This window comes from Brienomyrus brachyistius, chromosome 13 (genome assembly GCF_023856365.1).
Source record: "Brienomyrus brachyistius isolate T26 chromosome 13, BBRACH_0.4, whole genome shotgun sequence".
NCBI lineage: Eukaryota > Metazoa > Chordata > Actinopteri > Osteoglossiformes > Mormyridae > Brienomyrus > Brienomyrus brachyistius.
In genome coordinates this window covers 17,291,287-17,311,894 of record NC_064545.1, presented here as the reverse complement: position 1 = coordinate 17,311,894, position 20,608 = coordinate 17,291,287, and the positions used below count along the sequence as shown (strand labels likewise).

The window sequence follows — 20,608 nt, the reverse complement described above, 5'->3', positions numbered from 1 at the left end:
GGCGGCGTGCGCGTTCTCTTTTGGAGGACGACGGCGGCAGGCTGATACCGTCCCAATTCGCAAGAAGCGGCGCCATGGAGGAATCGAGTAGTTGACGTTTCTTTTAACCTTCTCTTCTTTGTTTATTTACGTCTGATCATCGCGCTTTTGGCGGGTTTTCGCCTCTCTGGGTTTATCGACGTATTCGGGTTTTTCCGGCCGTGAACATGAAGTACATTGTGGGAATCGGAGGGTAAGTATCCGGAGGAAGCAGCACGTGGTGCTAGCCGAAAATATCCATCACTTTCCAGAGGCTAAGAAACTGCTTTATACAGAGCTGATTGAGCTCATAAGTTCGAAATTAATTATTTTCGGTATGTATATAGTTTGCCTGCAGCTGTATAAATGTGTATTGCACGTTAAATAGGACTCCAAAAAAGGTACTGGCGGACTAAAGATAGCTGCCGGTCTAACTTTAGGTTGGTGCTGTTTTTTTGGTTGGGCTCAATCTTTATGGCTAAATACAGTAATGAGTGTTCCGTTGGATTCGTTTCCGTTGGACACCAGGCGTCGATCAGGAATCTGGTATTTGGTGGTTTATGCATGTGATGGTGGGCCCGCTTGTTTCCCGTCCCGTCTTTGTGCTTACGGCCGCCTTCTGTTTCACGCGGCAGCGCCCAAACGTTTGCCCTCATTCTGATTCGCTGTTCCTCCTTCTCAGGGTGACCAACGGCGGCAAAACAACTTTAACGAACAGGTTGATCAAGAATTTGCCGAACTGCTGCGTGGTGCACCAGGATGACTTCTTCAAGGTGAGCTGGGCTTTGATTGTTCTCGCACCGTGTTGTAGGACTCGCTAGTCCCCCCCCCCCTTACCTAGGAAGCGTTACTAAATTATCGTCTTAACCGGCTAATCGTTCGTGTTACGAAAAAAATAAAGGAAACAGGAAAATCGTACGATCTAAATGATCACTCGGATCTTACAAATTTATGCACAATGCACGTGCGTTTTGGCACGTGTGTGCTTCTGCCGACGCGCTGCCCGCGTGCGTTGAGCGCGGCCGGTAAACGATGGCTTCGTCTAAACGGAAGAATAAGGAGCACAACTGGTTCAGTTGCAGCTTGGCCAGAAACTACCCAATGGCACGTAATGTGTGCTGTACACAAGTGTCTCATGCGTGTATGTTTCAGCCCCAAGATCAGATTGAAGTTGGCGAGGATGGCTTTAAGCAGTATGATGGTAAGCAGGGATCTTCTTAAAAGGTCTTTGTGTTGTGACATGCTGTGCATGCCTGATGGAAGGATGCACATCTTCCCTTTTTTTGTCTCCAACCTTTTCCTGTTTTCTTCCCCTCTCCCTGCCTCTGTGTCCCATCTTCCCGATGCTTATAGTCATTACTGCTTTGGACATGGAAGCCATGATGAGCACCATCAACGCTTGGAAGGAAAACCCAGTGAAGTTTGAGAGATCGCACGGCGTCAACAACACCCTGGATGCGGAGATGGTCTTGGAGTCGGAACACGGAGAGGATGATGTTCATATCCTCATCGTGGAAGGCTTTCTGCTTTACACCTACAGGTAACTGCCGTGTCACTGAAGTTCACATTGTTGGGTTCTGGAGCGTTGTTTTTAGACGGTCCCTACACATGTAAACGCTTGGCAGGCCACACCCTCAGACCTTCCCGACATTCCAGTTCTGCATATTTCCTATGGTGTCCAGAGGGACCAATGTTCTTCCAGAAATGGGAACTTTGGGCCAAACACAAGTAGTTTCTAGTACTGTCAGGAAATTCAGATGTGGGGAAGTGCAAAGTGTCCCCATTGCTAAAGCCGTAGTTATGTTTGCCAGGTTAAATTCCACTAAGCAACTGAATCTAGGTGCTGTGCTTAAGCCACAGGAACATTTGCATTACAAAGTGCTCAGTGCACGAGTCTGCGGAGGATTTACTCACAAATTCCTGTGATTCTGCCCTGCAGACCTTTGATCGACGTATTTGACCAGCGTTACTTCATTTCTATACCATATGAAGAATGCAAGAAGAGGAGGTGGTGAGTTCCTGTTTGGTGGCAGCTGCTGTTTTTGGGGTCAAATGGCCTTTGGGCTTAAACTGAACAGTCCGTCAGCTATTACATTAACTTCAAGCACTTGTTGGGTTTCTACAACCGAAGCCAAAACATCGTCCTCTGTTGCATCCTGCAGCTCAAGGAACTACACTGTTCCAGATCCACCGGGTCTGTTTGACAGACACGTCTGGCCCATGTACATCAAACACCACGAGATCATGGAGGAGACCGGAGTTGATGTTGGTAGGTGTTTTGCCATGTCCCATGCGCATATCTCTTCTCCATATGCCACTTTGATGCTCTGACTGGAACGTCCGTGTCGTTTTTCAGAGCGACTGGATGGGACGTGGTCAAAGGAGCAGCTGTATAATGCTGTCTATGAAGACATTCTGAACAACATCCAGAAGCTGCTGTAGTGAAGGTGGGTGGGATTCGGCTTCCAGAGAGATGCACAGGTCCGTTTATAGCAGGGATCCCCGGTTTCCGGTCCTGGAGGGTCCGTCTGCTACACAGCTCGCAGATTTTCCTGCTCAAACACGCCAACTAAACCTGGTAATTGGCCGATTTTAGGTGTGTCTGAGCAGGGAAACCTGTAAACTATGTCACAGACTGGTCCTCCAGGACTGGAATTGGGGGGACCCTGGTTTATTGGCACGGTGGAGGATTGCGATCTCAGCCCTGGTCCTAATAGGCTGCAGCCACTCCCAGACTCTGACCACTGAATTGGCTAAACTGGTGATGTTAAGTGACCAGTTCGCTGTTAAGCTCAACAAGTATAGACTGGTTCACCAGGACTGGTAGATTCTAACCTTTCCCCCTTTGCATGTACTGTGGTCTTGCATCCTCCAAATTCTTAGAAAGTAGTATCGCAGGGAAAACTTGAGTAGTGAATGCTTGAGCAGGTTTATCAACTTTCTCACTTTCCTCCTCCCAGGATTGTTCACTGAGCACAGCTTTGCCCTGATGACACCTGAAGCGCTGCCCAGTTCAGCATGGATTTTAATCATTAATATTTATTGCTGCATTTTCAGTCTGTGCTCTAGAGTGAAGATTGTTATGGCTTGATGCACATGTCAATAAAAGGTGCTCCCCATGTTTACCATGGTGTGTTTGTCATTCCTGATAACTACAGGTTCATACGAGTAGTTTAAGATGTGAGGTAATCTGTTCTAGTGGCATTTTTCCAGGAAGCATGTTTGCAGTCTCATCATAGCCCGTCCCTGTAGGGGGTTGTGTCTGGTGACTTTGCAGTTGTTCTATTAGTTTCATAGAGAGTGAGAGCCAGTGCCTTATCTGTTGCCCAGGCAACGCTTGGCACAAGGCGATAGTGAGCGTGTCCTCATGACGCTGATATGTACCTCACAGCTTTTGCTGCAGATAAAGGCGTAAAATTCTTTTAACTGGAAGCACAGTGTAACTTACATAATCTGTTTGCAGAATTTGTGTCATTTTTTTTGCCACGCCCACTTTTTAAGTTCATCACAGAAGGTACTGACCTCAGATGACTGATATCCCAGAAATAACCTAAGACAAGACAAGCAGACATTTAGTAATAAGCTTTTTTTAATATGGGTAAGTTGGTTTCATTCCAGGAAGTAAGATCAGGGCCTTGGTTACAAAAAAAAGAAGCTAAGTTTTGTTCCGCATGCTGGGAGTTCTACTTCATGCCCAGGTGCATGATCTTCCTGTACGGTCCAGGCCCACCCCACAGGCCCCTAAAAAAGGTACAATTGTTAGAAAAGAGGCCCATTAAAAGCTACAGGGCTGGTTATGAAGAATAATTGCATATGCATACAGTAGATAATCATGTGTTGACTTGCATCCTATCGAGTCCAACGGTTCTTATATCCCTTTATAACAAAAACAAAATTTATCAAGAGACGTCCAAAGCAAATGTAGTGGACATACTTCCCAACTGCGGCGTGGTAAGTTCCCAAAACAAACTTAATTTGAAGTATTGATTAACCCATGCTAGTGGAGGAGTCAACAAATACGTGGATAGCTGTTGCAGATGCTAGGGGTGACATTCAGATAGGGTTTGAAATGACTAAGCTAACATTGTCATAAAATTATACTTTTAAACCGACGCAAATATTTAAATTTTAAATTTAAACACAATTTTCTTTAGCAGCCTAAGACTTTCATAGAACTGTATATATAAAGTATGTGATAATAATAACTGCATTGCTATGTATTACTCCACCCACTCAGCTGAACATTTTACTACATGTGCTTCCCAATGCACTTTACTCAAGGCGGAGCAGCCCTGTGCTCCAGTGGTTTTCCACTGCCCTTATCCAGCAGCGCTATGTCACACCAGTGTTCTTACAGGTTTCATTTTTTTATTAAATTTTTATATTCAGTTTTTCAGTGTGGTTTTATTAGTATTCTATGTAGTTTCTTGGTAAGTTTTAATTTCCAGGGAGAGACTAAAAGTTGTAGAGCTGTTTTATGTTCATAACTTTTAGAGAATCTCACATGAATAGACAGTGTACATTGTGTCCTAATGTGCTCAAAATGGGAAAAACGTCATCCAGATATCAGGCCTGCCAACTCTTACGCATCTGGTGTGACACTCACTATTTCAGACTCTCACGCTCACGCAAGCAATCTTACAGCAAATCTGTGTTATTCCATTATAAACCTAAAATTAGCCGCATCAAAAGCTTTGGGGTAGTTTGCAAGCCTTATATGTAATAAAACATACATGTAAATGCGTGTGCATGTGTGTGCAGACTTGTCTCAAATTGAAAATCTCACGCCAGACAGCAGACCAAAGTTGACAACCCTGAGGTATTATTAAGGTTTAAAAATAACATTTAAAGAGACTAGTAAAATTAATAGTCAACTGATTCGATTATGCAAAAAATAATCAACTATCCATAAAATAAATTTCTAAAAAAAATGGAACACTTGTGCTTTTTCTGCCAGTAGCCCACGAGGCGGTAGCTAGGAGTCAACGTCGCTTTCTAAGGTTCAAGTGTATTACAGAAAATGGCGCCATCTATCGGTGATATATTGAATTACATTTCCTTAAATGACTTCCATCAAGTAGGAACGATAAACAAATCATTACTTTAGCCAAATACTGTTTAAAAACAATAACGGAAAGTATTTGACATTTGTTTCTAGTTTATTGCAGTTCATTTCTAAATACCAAGGGTGCCCCGGTTATAGTTATAGTTTTTTTCTTTTCATATCCTATTTTATTTCAGTTTATGAAAAAAATAATGTTTTCTTATAGATTTCGTTTTCATCAACAGTTATCATGCTGCTTCCCACTTACTTGAGGAGGCCTTGCCAGTAGAGGTGAGGCATGAGGTTGGCCTTCATGTGATACATGACTCTGCTCTCCTTGCCCTGGTCAATAGGGAAGGTCTCTAGGGGCTGTCCGTTATAGTCAAACTCGGCCAGGATGACTGTGTTGTAGCTCGTGACCAGCGGGCAGGACGTGTAACCATCATACTGCAGGGGATGGCAGGCAAAGCAGCGGGTTATCACCAGCTAAATATTCCTGCTCAGCTATTTCAACTTTTCAGCATCATTGGAAATTCATTTAGTAGCAGTTGTTCTACTCTGGAAGCTCCAAACAGGCAATCTGATTGGTTATCTGCCTCAAATCCACCCCCCTGCTTACCTTCTTATCTGGGAGGACACCCCTCATCACTCTGGAGATGGTTCTGTCCAGAACAGCAGACTGAGCAGCTGTGAAAGAAACACATTCCTATAACAATTCGAACCTAAAACACCTATGAAAACCACACACATTTATCAGGGGTTATTCTGCTTTAATTATTCAGTAATTATATTTGATCAGCAAATAATCAACCAAAAAAATATATATATTGTTTTTCAATTGTTGTAAATGTTAGGACTCAAAATGGGCAAGAACTAAGCACTTTTTTTTTTCAAAAAGTCATGTATAGCACAAGGTGCAATAAACGCAATGTGTAAGCTGATCCCCAAAGCTGGGAATTGTTCGGGGAAAATGTTTTTACTCCAACGGCAGGTAGGGGGTGCTCTTATCCTTTGCGGGACTCAATGCATTTGCAGCATACAAAGTAGGTCCAGCCTTTCAGAGAACTCTGCAGTCCTATCATGTGCTTGCTTGCTGCACAGAAATTCTGGTTAAAGCAACAGTGAAAATACACGGAGACGATTAACTTTATTTCTGTGTTCAGAGGATGTGGGAGACAGTAGACGATCAGCACTGTAGAGGCATTAAGATAAGCCGCTAATCTAACGTCCAGCTCTGCAGTCCTTATTTGATGACAAAAACGCACCCCCTTCCCCCCCCCCCCCCCCCCCCCCCCACCGCCGCGCCACCTGGCTCACCAACAGCTGCAGCCGTCTTTGATGTGGGAACGTTGGTGCAGTCGCCGATCCCAAACACGTTGGGGTACCTCTTGTGCTGAAGCACATCTTTGTCTACGTCCAGCCAGCCAGCCTGGTCTGCCAGTGGGTTGCCCTTTAAGACCTCAGGGGGTCCCATCGGGGGGGTCACATGGAGCATTTCGTACTGTGGAGGGCAGACACAGAAATCGTGCTGAGGGGCTGTCATTTTGGCATTCCAGAGTTTTCTGCCAGTATGACGTTGTCTTCGGAATGTTTGTTTCATGCACAATGCACCCTGCCCTGCCCGACCGGGAAACTCCTGTTTGCTACGCAATACTTCGGGTTATGGCAGCCATTGGATGCCTTTGCCGCAGGTGACTGTTTTTGTCATCTTTCAACCTCCAGTCTTGCTGGCATTTTGGCTATACATGTGTACATAATTGCTATTAATGTTGTAATTGTAACTGGTTGTGTTTGCCTTCCTGTGTGGTAAAAAAGGGCAAAAAACATGAACAACCATCTTTTATATCAGCATCCATTCACCCATCTCCTATGCCGTACCCTGATCAGGATGAGGGGGTCCTACGCCAGGCAGCAGAGGGCTCGGGGCTGGGGGGCACCCTGGATGGGATGCCAGTTTATCACAGGACACGTACACAATCATACACTACGAGCACTAATTGGTCTAATTTTTTGGACCGTGGGAGAAAACCAGAGTGCCCAGAGGAAATTCCCATAACACGGGAAGAACACAGGGAGAACATGGGGAGAACACGGGGAGAACACACGGTAAATAAAGAGAGAACACTGGGAGAACACAGGGAGAAGACATGGAGACTATGTAAAGACACACCCAGAGCAAAGGCAGGATTTATATCCCCAGCCTCATACCTGTGATACAATAGTGCAGGGGTGGCCAATCTTATCCAGAAAGGGCCGCTGTGCGTGCGGGTTTCCGCTGCAACTCCCTAATTAGATTGCTAATTAGAGGACCGATTGGTTGAAGAGTCCTCACACCTGGGATTGAACAGCTGACCTAAAGGTTACCCCAGAAACCTGCACACACACACACACACCAGCCCTTTGCGGATGAGATTGTCCAGCCCTGCAATAGTGTTACTCCCTGCCTCCCCTGTATGTAATTTTGCAAGTAGACTTTGCAGTGTCATCCATAACCCAAGTAATGTGGCTCTAACGGAATTGAATTTCCTACCAAGTGACCCGTTATCACAGAACATCCTGGTTCCTGCAGTGTTGCCCACAAGGTTTATAGGCCTATAGGTATCCCTGTGTGCAAGTAGAGCACACTGAGGGTATGTGGCACTATTTCACTGAAACAGGAAAGCTATAAAGTGAATGAATGAATTTGGCACATGAAAGAAATCAACTTGTATCATATAGCCCATATGCCAGTGTTGCTTCTTTTTGCCAGTCCGCCCCTAAACCAAAGTGATTATAAACAAAGACTGATGAAAACAGGGAACATGTACTGCATTTGTTACACAACAATTACCTTATTCTTCCAACAAAACAGAGATTCATTGCTGAGGCAGGAAGCCTCACCCTAGTGACCTGTGACTTCTTTACGTGTCACAGATATTTGTTGGTCAATGCTGTGGTGAAGGATGTGTTTGGCTCCTAAGCTGGTTTTAAACAAACCACAGTAAGTGCACTGAGACCTTCCACTGACCTCATAAACCACTGTCTCCCCTGGGCTGTCAAGCTTTTCGAATACAGCCTCCCGTCTGTCAGCTCTGACTTCAACGAGATTGTGTCTGAGGTTGACCTGGAGGTCACGGTTCTTGACAACCTCCCACAAACAGTCTGCATACTTTTTAACCCCAAACAACACGGGCAGGGATGTATTGTAGATGATGTTAGCCTTGGACCGTTTCCCAGTCTACACAGCAAGTGAGAGAGAGAGGAAGAGGGGCAGTGTTTATCAAAGAGAAGATTATTTAGCTTTGTACATAATTGCATCCTATGTGCAAGACTTGCCCTTGCATATCTGACAGTAGCTGTTTCATAGTATCTACATTTATAAAACAAATATAATTGTTACCAAGGCAACTTATGTATTCGCCTGCCTATTTCCAATAGTTTATAGCATTTACGAAATTGATCAGTGGTTCAGCTCCTGAACAGCTGCACCAGATCTTGTTCTGTGTGCTTAAAATCCTGTTGAGAGATTGACTTGACCCTGATCTCTCCAGTGAAATGGCAGAGTTTCACTGTCTGAAGCTGATGGATTATGGATTATACAGCAGATGGGACCTTTCGCAGGTAGGCGTCCGACAGGTACATGATCTTCTGCGGTGCCCCGGCACACTTCACGGGCGTGTTGGGGAAGGAGAACACGGCATTGCCCTCTTTGAAGTTCTGCAGAGCATCCCATGTCTTATTCACTGTCTGCAAGGAGTAGTTAGACCCAATGCCTGGGTATTTGAAAGCTTCCGGAAGACCTTTGATCTGTTAAAAACAGAGTTAGCATATATTAGTCATTTAAAAACATCGAATTTCCGTCAAACTGTCCATTAAACACATAAAAATCGGGACGTAAATCCAATAAGTGTAAATGTATCATAAAATGAAGTGATCTGAGACTGAAACCAAAATTACTAACATTCCTCAAATTTAACCACCACTTCAATGACGTTTATCTAACCCAATTAACAAAAAACAATCAAAATTCATAAACTCTAGAAGACAATGAACTGGAACTGGGATCCAGCTTCTTACAAACTTGCTGAACATGGAGCCATCAGTGAAACCAGCTGCAGATTACTAACAGGTTAGTGCCCGTCATCATAAACAGGTTAGTGCCAGTCATCATAAACAGGTTAGTACTGGTACCTTTTCATACTGAAGTTGAAGTCCTAGGGCCACGATCAGGTACTGGTAGGATATCTGTCATGGAAAGATGCCGAGGGGCACAACTTAATAATTTAAATACAAAGGTCTCTATTGTTTATCAGGGGGCATGATTGTTGCCTAATTAAATATTGGGGGCACAGCCCCCCCTCCTCCCTCGCCCCACCCCGAGATGCTTTCTGCACCCCTGTTCGGTGTAGATGGTTTTCTCATCACAGTGAAAGCTACAGAAATGCAGAAAGCTGTCACTGCACGGCATGGAGAAGGCGGGGAAACGAGGGCCACTTTTCAAAGTTATTTTCTCGTGTTTAGTTCAGACCCGTCTGGGTCCCTTTTCTTTCCCTTTTCCCTCAGTGTTCAGTTTTGTTAACAAACCCCTTTCGTCTTGGAGCCGTCAGTGGATCGGTGCCCTCATCTCCTCGCATGCACCAAGCCACGTGACAAAAAACGCCATCTATACACGTCAGGTCACACTTATTAACACTTTAATTAAAGAAGGATCGATCTTCTGAAAGAAGGCGCACCTGCTTCCCATCGCCAGTGCGAACCGTGTTCCTGTCGGGGTCAATTTCCTGCACCGGGGATTTGATCCACGTCACCCCCGACGGCATCACGCTGGCAGTGGGTCGCCCTGAGATCTGGACCTTCTTAGCTCCAGCACCGACTAGCGTCCACAGAGGCTGGTAATAGTGCATCTATTGGACCAGGAAAAACTATCTTTGCATGGATCACATAACAAAGGGCAGCTTATTTGTATCTATTTGAATAGTAACATAATACTTCGTACACCTGGAATTTATTTAATACTTATCTTCACACTTCAGCGCCTCACACTGTTACATTCACTTTCTACTCATATACCTAAGCAAGTGGCATCTCCAAATCACTCATGATGCACGAGGATGGGGGCTCCTTGGTGGGGAAATCCCCTGCCCTCCACCCTGACATGTAAGCCTGTACTGGATAGTGGCTGACAGATGGATGGATCCCATTATAAACTGTATCCGCTTTTCCTTTGGTCATTTCCCCAGATATATGCTGATAGCAATCTAAGCCCCTCCTTACTCTGCCATTTTTATGGAAGCAGGAAGCAGCAGTCAATTTGGAAATCTCTAAAATTATTTAGTATTGCTCAATCTCAGAAGATAACACATCTTCACAGGTATGTGTTAAAGATGAACGATATAAAAATGCGCAAAGTCATTCCGACCAAGCAAAATCATTCAGACACTCAGACTGGGTTGCCACCCATCCCTTAGGGCTATAACACGGGATCGTCCTGTATTGGTAAATAAACTCATGCGTCACGTAGCATTTAGTTTCGAGCTATTGGAAAGATCAGGGTCAAGTCAAGTTTTCCCGGGATCTTAACTTTTTTTTTTTTTTTTAAGTAAGGCTGGCATCGGGGGTAAAATATTCAAGGCTATATCCCCTATAGATTGGACCTAACGACGCTCATGGTCCCGTATAATACCATATTATACGGAACGATACTGTATTACTGTCTCGGGCCCATTGCTTCCGGGATAGGCTCCGGAACCCCCGCGACCCAGTAGGATAAGCGGTTTGGAAAATGGATGGATGGATCGAGTATTACAGGGGACTGGTGTCAAACCTAGAAGAAAGGCCAGTACAGTCATCTGGTCCAGCAGCGCATTTGTAAGATGCGTATAAGTCAAAGTCATCTTGCCTCGCTGGGCTCCAGAACGGCCACATTCTCAGCCCCGACCTTCCTCTTCATGCGAGAACTCATCGTGATCCCTCCACTCCCTCCTCCAAGCACTAGAACCTTGAAATGCTCCTTGGAGAGCAGACGGCTGTTGACATGGAGCTGGCAAACACCGGGGACTAGCGGTCTGGTCCGGCGTGCCCACATGCAGGCAGACCGCTGCCAGCGCAGTGCAGAAGAAGCCATCGCGTAAACCCGCCTGTTAAAAGAGGCATGAATGACCGGATCGTATGAGGAAAGATAAATCCATACGTGGTAAATATTTTGTTACCGGTTATGACACATTCATGCTAAATCAAGGACACATGCAATGTGTAGTAATGTTCATAACTATACATTTATCAAGTAATAGGTGACATACCACCAGCAGAAGTTGAAAGCAAACGACATGTGACAACATGCAAGGTAACATCTACTAGTTACAGCCTGTGCGTTTAGTGCAAAGAAAAAGTCAAGACGAAATCCCACAGAGCAAAAGGCGCATACAAGGTGCAAAGGCTTTACCTTTATTACAGACTTCAAGATCAAGATGTGCAGACAAATGATGGCTACAGAAGCAGCAGATATGCGATAGCTTCCAGGGGAGAGCAACGAATGCGGAGGTGCGATAAGGAGGCTTCGGATCTGCGTCGCCAAATGCCCTTCCCGAATTGTGACACCTCCCAGAAACATCGACACCATTAACGCTGCACTCTGTCGTAGACAAAGGTCATTATAAAGTTGATGCAAGCAACAGGTTTACGCTGGGGCAACGATAGACATTTATAGTATATATTTTAGTGTACTAATTTGCTGGCAAAACAAATAATCGGCTTGTGCTTAAAACGTCTTAAAATTACTTCCCCTTGTTCAAAGTTCGTTGCGCGAATTGACAACCCAGGAAGCCGTTTCCATCACAACTTTAGTAGGTCAAAATTACTGCGTATATGGCAAACAGAATGCGATTTTAGCACAGTGTATTCACTTAACATTTGAAAATGAACATTTTAATGTTAGTGTTTGTATAATATCTTTCATGCAACATTACGCAATTGCCGTGACAGCAACTGGACACAAGATGTCAGTCTCAGCTGCGATAGCAGTATGTGTTTGTTTTTGATACCAGTGGTCGCATAGATCGGTGAAACGGCGTGGTGTCTAATGTATGTTTTTTAAGTCTCCTTCCCTTCGGTAGCCGTTGCAGTTTCCTGAATTTGATACTTAATTAAAAACAATGAAAATTATATTCTGGGTTTTGAGTTCGAACTCTGTGCTAAACAGTCAGAAATAAAGAAATGATCGTCAAATAAATAAAAAAAAATTAAAAGGTTTCTCGCCTTTTAAAAGTCACTGTAAAGCTATCAATTCCGATTTCATGTCAGTGAAATTACACCACCTACCCCCCAATGTGCTTTACTTAGACACAGAATTAGCACTTTGTGGGTAATCTTTCAAGAACCAGAGTATGTGACGAAAAGGAGCCATTTGGTAGGAAGTTAAACTCCCTTGGGGCTGTATTAGTGACTCTAGTTAAGAATGATACTGCGAAGTCAACCTGCAAAATTACATAAAGCATATTAAATACTGGGGAGGCAGGGGATAGGATCGCTACCTCACACACTCTTGTATTTTGTTTGGTTACTTATGGTCATAGTTAGCGTTATAATTTTCCCCCTTGGTCCCCACAAAGATATGATTACGGGGTGCATGTGTGTTCCCAGCTTTGTTCCCAGCTTTGTTCCCTATGGTACCTGGAATGAAATCCATGCCACCCCCCCCCCCCAAAGTCAGTTAAAAGGCAGATGGACAATTTCCAAAAGTGTTTATCATGATCAACAAAAAGCAAAATCATATTTCCTCATATGATATACATAGGTTATATGCACACAAACACACACATTTGTCAGGGAAGGTAAAGGAACATGCACTGTGGCAGTCTAACCAAGGACCACAAGCAGGAAATATGGTGTTAGAGACCCAGCGCAGGGTTAATTACATTTTAATGTACTTATTTAGCATATGCTTTTAAACGATGCAACATACAACCGAGAATGCAGGGTCAGCCGGTGCCCAGAACATACAGGGTTAAGGGCCTTGCCCAGGGGCCCCGTGGTGGCATCACTGCCATTCATGGGATTTCAACGGGCAACTTCCCAATCAGGGGCGTAGCATTCTAACCCACTGGCACACCATGACAGTCCGAGAGAAGTACCGGCACATTCCCCAAGACAGCTACTGGTCAAAGTAATTCTCAGTTTCCATTAAACTTACTTGTTGGCAGGCAAATTAAATTTGGTCTGTCAGGCTTCTATTTTAAAAGCTTGCTTGCAGGTCGTCATAGATACTAAAGCACCAGTAGCATCATTCCCCCCAAATTAGTTTTATCTTGAATCATCCTTTTTGGGAGGCTTGGGAGCTTCACTTCTGAGGAAATCTTTGAGGGACAAAGGGAAAGACGCTTTTGTCACCGCGGGGTGATTTAAGTTCGTTTGGCTGGTTTGGCGGTTAGCTGCCGCTCTCTTTCCAGCTCCTTCTCGTGCTGCTGCTCCTTCTCCAGGGCTTCTCTCTGTTTCTGCTGTTGGAGCTTCAGTGCCCTCTTCTGTAAGTGTCACAAGACAAACACTGCAGCTGCTGCCAACGCTGACGGTCAAGGACAACAGCAAAACCGCCTTACCTTCAACTTTGTCGTTCTTTCATGAAGCACCAACATTTCCTTTCGTATGTTGACCAATTTATTATGATATATCTTGGCCTCTGTAAACTGAAACAGCAGATATATCAGCACTGAGAACTAGATCATTCGCAGAATCTCACGCAACTGGACATGTCGTACGTCTAAACCTACCAGCGAATTTATGTCAAGCAGTGTATTGCAATCTTTGAATTTCGCGATTTCTTGTTCCACGGTTTCAAGCAGTATCACTTGATTTTGTCTAGGGAGGACAACAATGGTTCATAAAAATGTATAAAAATGGCATCTATAAAATGCAACGTATTAACAAATATATACACACTCACGTTAACTCCTGGAGTGTTTGCTTTGAATGCTGTAGGTCGGGTAGATAATGGGAAATCAAGCCATCCGCAAGTTTCTGGATGGTCGCGTTGTCCACGAGCGTCAGATCCTCCAGGACGCTCGATTCGGGGGGCACAGCGCGCGAATCTGTGTGTGAGTCATTAACACGACTGCAAGGTTTTATTTATTTTTGTATATGTGTGCAAACAGACTAACGCACACACAACACATTAACCCGTTTTATAACGCTAATATAACTTCCCCGTAATAAGCATTAGCAATCGCACCTGTAGAGGAGGGTCTGTCCGGAGGGCTATTTTGCGGGAGATGCATCTCTTTTTCTTCCGACTCCATTGCATTAGGATTAGGAGTCACAGGACCTTCAGAGTTCTGAGAAAGCATGAAGTGACAGTAAAAATTCTAAAGCCAAAATTAACCAATCTATGCGATGCGACCAGTTGTATAGTCTATCTATATATTTACACCTCTTTTACAACATTTAACGAAATCTATAATATTATATTAGTCAAGCTGGCAAATACCATATAATCATGTACACAAGCAATTTTAATTCCCCAATTCACCTTTCTCCTGGTTTCTAGGGCAACGTCTAAATCGACTAGTTAGATTCTGTTTAATAAAAGCACACAAAGCTGTAAAAAAAAACATTTTTAAAAAGGATGAAATCATGCAGACAAACCCGTGAGTCGAGCCCTTCCACCCAGGAAGCAAAAGCCTTCTAGAGCGGGTCATGTGACTGAGCGCCGCCCAGAGCCCTGCCGCTGCGGGCCGGAGGCTGCGAGGCGCTTTGCGCTCTTCCACCAGTAAACGGGAACCGGAATCGTGCGAAGAAGGGAAAGCAGACCGTTTATGGGAGCGTGTCAACCCCACCTACCGTGGGTTTCGAAACGTCATCATCAGCTCAATCGGCACATAGTCATTTGAAGAAGCCCGTCGTCCATTATACAGTACCTTACCGGTGTTTACTGGGAGGCAGGGGGAAATGTGCGGATCTGTGTAAGTGCCTCTGTTATTGTCCTGGCCGGGAGGTGACTGTCAGTCGGATTGGGTCCACCATCTCCTTATACGCCGAGCCGTCACCGTGAGTACAGCGGTGCTCGTATGCAGTGTAACACGGGCTCACCATTACAACGGACTGCAATGATGATCAGCTGGGAAAGAAGCTTCATTGCAGTATTAGTGCAAATTCATCGCATTCATGTATTGATGTGGGAGGTTGTGACTATGCCTTATTAGTGCCCCACGTTACTGTTACTTTTACCAGATGCATTCAGGTCGGAGACCCGGAGACACACCCAGGAGAGCCGATCCGACGTTTTAGCAGCAGCGGGTTGAGATCGCCGCCGTTTCACAGGAAGACGTGCGATCTGAAAGAGCCTAAGCATGTCGGCCGAAAGGGTTTTATCCCGGGTGAGGTCTGTCTTCAGAAGGGAGCCCGCAGACTGCGTCTTTAACGACACGGCCGCCTTTGACTTCTCCGACGAGCTGGAGGACGAGGAGATGCCCAAATTCAACAAGCTCAAAGTGGTAGTGTCCGGGGAAATGGAGCATCGTCCGGATGCCGCGGAAGGCGAAGCCACCGGCTCCAGAGCTGCTGACTGGGAAGACGATTCTCTGATGGGCAGAACCGGCAGCCCCGCCGTACGTGCGCAGCCCTGCGACGCCTGCAGCCAGTCCGAAGAAGCTGCCAAGAGGAGCAGGGTGATCAAAAGACTGGGACTGGCGGCAGTCCTCTATTTTCTTTTTATGGTGGGAGAACTCATAGGTAAGACAGCCTTTATCACAACAGCGGTATTTCATATCATCATGCCTGTGGTCACATGCAGTCACAGATCCTGGTTTAGATTTTAACCTTCGTCCCAGTCCGCATTTGCACGCTTAGGACCAGCGTTTAATATTGATGAACGACTGTCTGTGTTTAATGCAACCTGCATTTGTGTCTGCCCCTCCTCAGTGATGTTAACCCATTTTAACAATTCGCCTCAAGGTGGTTATGTCGCTAATAGCCTAGCGATTATGACCGATGCGCTTCACATGCTAACGGATCTCATCGGTGTTATTGTGTCCTTGCTTGCGCTGCGGCTGTCCGCAAGACTTCCCACAAAAAGGTTCACCTTCGGATTGCACCGTCTAGGTACGTGCACCGCTCTCCTCGACCTTTACCAGTAGCCCGCTGATTTTCGGCTAATGATTTGTTGTACTGAGTAATCTATTGTATGTCAGGTGATAGTCAGGTGCATATTAAAACCCGAGCAAAGATCTGGAAGATAAGACGCCCGCTCCGCTTTCTTCCCTTATTCATGGTCAAAAACGTCCCGTTTCAGTTATCAGCAGTGGCATGATGTGGGTAGAGGGAAGTGCTATTATGCAATGTTTGAATATCTGCTATGCAGGACCTGTCTGCTTAATCTCTTTAAAAAGTTTTCAGTTTGTTTACGCCAGGTTATGACCTTTCCGAAATCCTTGTAGTTGCCTTGGGGGGTGGGTTTCAGTCAGCACCCCCTGAGATGATGCCACTCTGGGCAATTGCCTATCTTGCACATGCCAAGATGCACCACTGCTTAGCAGTTACTTGATTTATTTGAATGTCTGTTTGGCTGGTTTGTCAGAAAGGCTGCGTTTGAGCCACGGTGAGTAACTGAGTGCAGAGGGTACTTGTGGGTGTTATAGTCTTATTTTTTGGCAGAGGTGGAAGTTTCCAGAAAGTCCAGAAAGTTCAAATCCAGACCAACCAACCAGTTGAGTACTTCTATAAATGTAATTCTTTGTACTCCGCTGGTTGTTTGAAACAAAACTGTGGTCTGGATCTGTACTTCCCAAAGCCGAACTTTCCACCTTTGATTTTTGGGCGGTATTCCTGCACGGCGGTGAGTCCGCTTGTCCTCTTCTCAGAGGTCGTCTCCGCCGGCATCAGCGTCTTGCTCATCTACACGCTGACCGGGGTGCTCTTGAACGAGGCCGTCCAGAGGACGCTCCACCAAGACTTTGAGATCGCCGGAGACGTCATGCTCATCACGGCGGCCGTGGGGGTCGCGGTCAACCTCATGTAAGGCGGCCAGATTGACCCGTGCACATTTCTGTATCAGTTCATTTAACTGATGTGACGTCGGGAGATGTGGTGCAGCTGACTGCAGGGCACGTTCTCTGTTTTCTGGCAGAATGGGCTTCCTGTTGAATCAGTCGGGGCACCTTCATTCTCACTCCCACCCCCAGCATGGCGAGACGCCCTCCCCCGGCAGCCCCCGTCAGGGCAGCCTCGCTGTCCGGGCGGCGTTCATCCACGCTCTTGGAGACCTGGTGCAGAGTGTGGGCGTGCTCATAGCTGCCTACGTCGTGCGCTTCAAGGTACGACCCAGAAACCTGGAGCACAGACATGCAGACGTCTGTCTCAGCCGCGGTGCTGCTGTTTCCATACCTGCTTGCACTGAACTTCGTATCTCACGTTTCTTGTATATTTTTGCTTCGCTCACCAAGGAGACCAAAAAGCGGTTGTTCCAGATCGCGGGGGGCTGTCTGCCTAACCCTTGCCACGTGAAAGGGTCGACTAATTCCGATTCCTCCCGGTCCCTGCTTCTTTACAGCCGGAGTACAAGATTGCAGATCCCATTTGCACGTACATTTTCTCGGTACTTGTCCTGTTCACAACCCTGCGAATCATACGGGATACGGGGATCATCATACTTGAAGGTAAGAATTGATCTTGGTCTTCCGTCCATTCATCCACCCATAAGCATTTATTTACAGGGAGACAGTGAGATTGCAGCCTGTTTCGGGAAGCACTGGGGAGGGTAAACAAGGAAAGGGATGCAAATCCATCACAGAGCACAAATGTACACACACACACACACACACACACACACACACACACAGATGATTGTGTTCATATCTTTTTGTGGGGATCGTCCATTCATTTGTATTGAAAAAACCCTAATTGAACAATGATGAACTTAGTATGTGCTTAGTATGTATGAGGCTCTGATGATGTTTGGCAGACTGTTTTGTCTCGCCACCATATTAATCAAATTGCCCCCCCCCCCGCCCAGGGGTGCCGAGACACCTGGACGTGGGGCTGATCAGAGAGGCCCTGCAGAACCTGGAGAACGTGCAGTGTGTGGAGGAGCTGAACGTGTGGGCGCTCACAGCAGACAAGACTGCAGCCATGGTGCACCTACAGCTCAGTAAGTCAGTCCTCAAAGCTCAAGCTGAACTACAGCGTTCGGCGTTAAACAGGGCCCACTAAGAGGAGCTGCAATCGGACTGTCGATAATAGTGTATGTTAAATTGTAAAGGAAGATAGTGGTAGATCTAGTAATTGAAGTAAAAAAAATTCCTCTGGTGATGGCGTTGTAGCCGTGGGGTCTGGTCTGTCAGGAATTATTCCCAGAGAGAGGATTAAAGAAATCTAAATGTGCTTTGAATTAAGTTCTTTCACTGCAGAGAAATGGCTTTATGTACCACAGTTTTCTCAGTGACCCTGATTCAAAGTATTAGCTAAGTAGTTATCTATTTATATTCATTGGCCTGATGAGTGTTGTGGCAGTGCTGAGTTGATTGTTAGGGGGTTTCCACACCCTTTGCGGCCTTTAGTCAGCATTTTTAGCGCATATGAGAACACCCCAAACAGACTCGGACCCCCCTGAAATGAATCAGAGGTCAGCAGGGTGGTCTTAGTTCAGTTCACTTCAAGTCTGCTTTATGGTTCGCTTAACCTAGAGTGTTTTTATGTGCAAAAACAGATTCCACTACCGACTCTTCTCATGTTCAGTAACAATGAATATTTCTGCACATATCATTAATACTTTTGTACTTATTAATACTTAAGAGGGCTTAGTTTGGTCCGTGTAAGTCGGCCTGTATATGAAAACTTTAAGTACTTCAGCCAGTCTCAATCGAGCTTTTTTTGTGTGTCTGCAGCACCATCTAGTGACCACAGGTGGGAGGACGTACAGGTCAAAGCCAGGCGCCTCCTGGTGGATACGTACGGCTTCTACAAGTGCACGATCCAGCTGCGGAGCCATGGGAGCAGCGCCCCCAGCACGTGCTCGACCTGCACCCGCCTCAGTGCCACACAGGAAGTCGCCTAGACACACACTGGCATAGAGCTTTTACCTCTCTGCTTTTAAAACTGTGACAGTGGTGAATTCTTCCGTTTACGACAGGGGGCCTTAATTCTATCAAGACTACCGAATGTCATGAAGGTATTTGTTTTGTTTTTTATATATGTGTATATATATAAAAAAAACCTTTTAAACAAGCAGGTGCCTTAATCATAATTTTTTGTCAGATGTGTCTCTTTTACATTGAATCCTTCACACGTCAGCATTTTTTATATTTTAATGGTGTTGGTGTTATTGCCGACTGTTAAGCTTTAGTTTTCTGTAGAAGTCCAGGCACCTGTTTACTCTCCTTATCTCTGCACCTTGACCTCTAGCCTGCATCACGGCACAATAACGGGCGTTACCGCCATCACTGGCGACGCAGACGGCTGCCGTGTTCTATTGTCCCTGTGGGAAGAACGGCGCTGGGGTGTCATAGTGCGGAGGCAGGACAGTGTGATTAAGGGAGGGGCGGGGGGTGTGGGGTGGTCATCATGCTTACGGTGCCGCTGGTCTGTTATGGTGCCCGACTGATCCTGCACTAGCAGGGCGTGAGACACGCTGCAGCGACACCTCATGGCGAACTAGAGGATGATGGCAACTGACGCCTTTGTGGACTGCGATCTGTAACACTACATACACGTTACTCTGCACGCACACACACACACACACACACACACACACGGCTGTGGTTCCTTTGTCAGCCACTGCCGTCCACACTGCCCCCTCGTTTAGCTCTTTTTTGTCCCAGCTTTGGTGTCCCTGAGTGACTGCAAACCCTGTTGTCAGTTCAGTCCCATCTCCCCCCCCACCTGCAGGGCGGACAGATTAACTCCCTAAGTGGGTCACATGACTAATAAGGCAGCAGTTTGTGGGCGTGAATCCTCAGAATCTATTATCTGTAATATATACTCTAATTAACAGGTTATGGTGTGATCAGCAGTATTTAATAACAACTTGAAAATACTGGAATATTTTCATACATTTTGAGATAAGCTATGTCTTGTTTTTTTTTTTGTTCATATTTTTCCATCCGTCGCATCTTGTGTAGGTGACAGCGGTGTTTTTAACATCGTGCCATGTGTAAGACCTGTGGACCTGATGCTGTGACTGGGTTGCCATGGCGCTGTACGATTGTATTTGTCAGTTGAATAAAATACCTTTTCTGACCAACAAAGGAGACCATTTATTATCCTGACCAAACACAAAATTGCACACTAAGGGAAATCTAGAGACATCAATTCATCAAAATACATGTGTTTTCACTGCTGGAGGAAACTCACTCAGTACCCCACATCCAGCACAGCATTCGAACCCACTACCATGGAGGTGTGTACCAACACCCTTTACCTTAAACGAAAACTGCTCAACCATCACAGTCCCAGTATGGTGCTGATCCTGTAATCATCCATCCATCCACCCACTAAATGGATTATTGTCTGCTGATTATTTTCTGATTAAATGTGCAGCATGAAGCATTTAAATTTGTAACCAAGGTGTGGTTATTACCAGTAACT

General features: G+C 45.6%; 4 protein-coding genes and 1 long non-coding RNA gene across 8 annotated transcripts; 3 read left to right on the top strand and 2 right to left on the bottom strand.

Annotated features, from left to right (window-relative positions):
- On the top strand, nt 1-3,143 carry LOC125706660 (nicotinamide riboside kinase 2-like). 3 transcript variants are annotated; one of them, XM_048973427.1, is made up of 8 exons: nt 1-232; nt 701-791; nt 1,171-1,219; nt 1,372-1,558; nt 1,958-2,029; nt 2,181-2,287; nt 2,375-2,465; nt 2,979-3,143. In XM_048973427.1, exons 1-7 carry the CDS (start codon nt 207-209, stop codon nt 2,458-2,460), a joined length of 618 nt encoding a protein of 205 aa, XP_048829384.1. In that variant the 5' UTR covers nt 1-206; the 3' UTR covers nt 2,461-2,465; nt 2,979-3,143. The 3 variants fall into 3 exon arrangements, with proteins under 3 accessions (XP_048829384.1, XP_048829385.1, XP_048829383.1); XM_048973428.1 differs by lacking the exons at nt 1-232; nt 1,171-1,219; XM_048973426.1 differs by lacking the exons at nt 1-232; nt 701-791 and having other exon boundaries at nt 834-1,219.
- Nucleotides 3,144-3,589: 446 nt separating this feature from the next.
- Nucleotides 3,590-11,796, bottom strand: sqor (sulfide quinone oxidoreductase). The gene is made up of 10 exons (XM_048973424.1): nt 11,484-11,796; nt 10,941-11,178; nt 9,775-9,945; nt 9,233-9,286; nt 8,654-8,848; nt 8,070-8,279; nt 6,380-6,563; nt 5,682-5,749; nt 5,331-5,509; nt 3,590-3,759 (listed from the first exon to the last, which is right to left on the bottom strand). Exons 2-10 carry the CDS (start codon nt 11,163-11,165, stop codon nt 3,702-3,704), a joined length of 1,344 nt encoding a protein of 447 aa, XP_048829381.1. The 5' UTR covers nt 11,166-11,178; nt 11,484-11,796; the 3' UTR covers nt 3,590-3,701.
- Nucleotides 11,094-12,202, top strand: LOC125706663 (uncharacterized). The gene is made up of 2 exons (XR_007382052.1): nt 11,094-11,234; nt 11,326-12,202. It is a non-coding gene; the product is annotated as an uncharacterized LOC125706663 (long non-coding RNA).
- A 561-nt stretch (nt 12,203-12,763) lies between these two features.
- bloc1s6 (biogenesis of lysosomal organelles complex-1, subunit 6, pallidin) lies at nt 12,764-14,812 on the bottom strand. Of its 2 annotated transcripts, none has more exons than XM_048973429.1 (6): nt 14,675-14,812; nt 14,262-14,364; nt 13,977-14,121; nt 13,804-13,891; nt 13,633-13,719; nt 12,764-13,557 (listed from the first exon to the last, which is right to left on the bottom strand). In XM_048973429.1, exons 2-6 carry the CDS (start codon nt 14,326-14,328, stop codon nt 13,438-13,440), a joined length of 507 nt encoding a protein of 168 aa, XP_048829386.1. In that variant the 5' UTR covers nt 14,329-14,364; nt 14,675-14,812; the 3' UTR covers nt 12,764-13,437. The 2 variants fall into 2 exon arrangements, with proteins under 2 accessions (XP_048829386.1, XP_048829387.1); XM_048973430.1 differs by having other exon boundaries at nt 14,559-14,692.
- A 566-nt stretch (nt 14,813-15,378) lies between these two features.
- Nucleotides 15,379-20,268, top strand: LOC125706659 (zinc transporter 4-like). The gene is made up of 7 exons (XM_048973425.1): nt 15,379-15,760; nt 15,983-16,129; nt 16,888-17,041; nt 17,154-17,340; nt 17,577-17,682; nt 18,039-18,173; nt 18,910-20,268. The coding sequence occupies exons 1-7, from the start codon at nt 15,379-15,381 to the stop codon at nt 19,077-19,079; spliced, it is 1,281 nt and encodes a 426-aa protein (XP_048829382.1). The 3' UTR covers nt 19,080-20,268.
- The last annotated feature ends 340 nt before the right edge of the window (nt 20,269-20,608 follow it).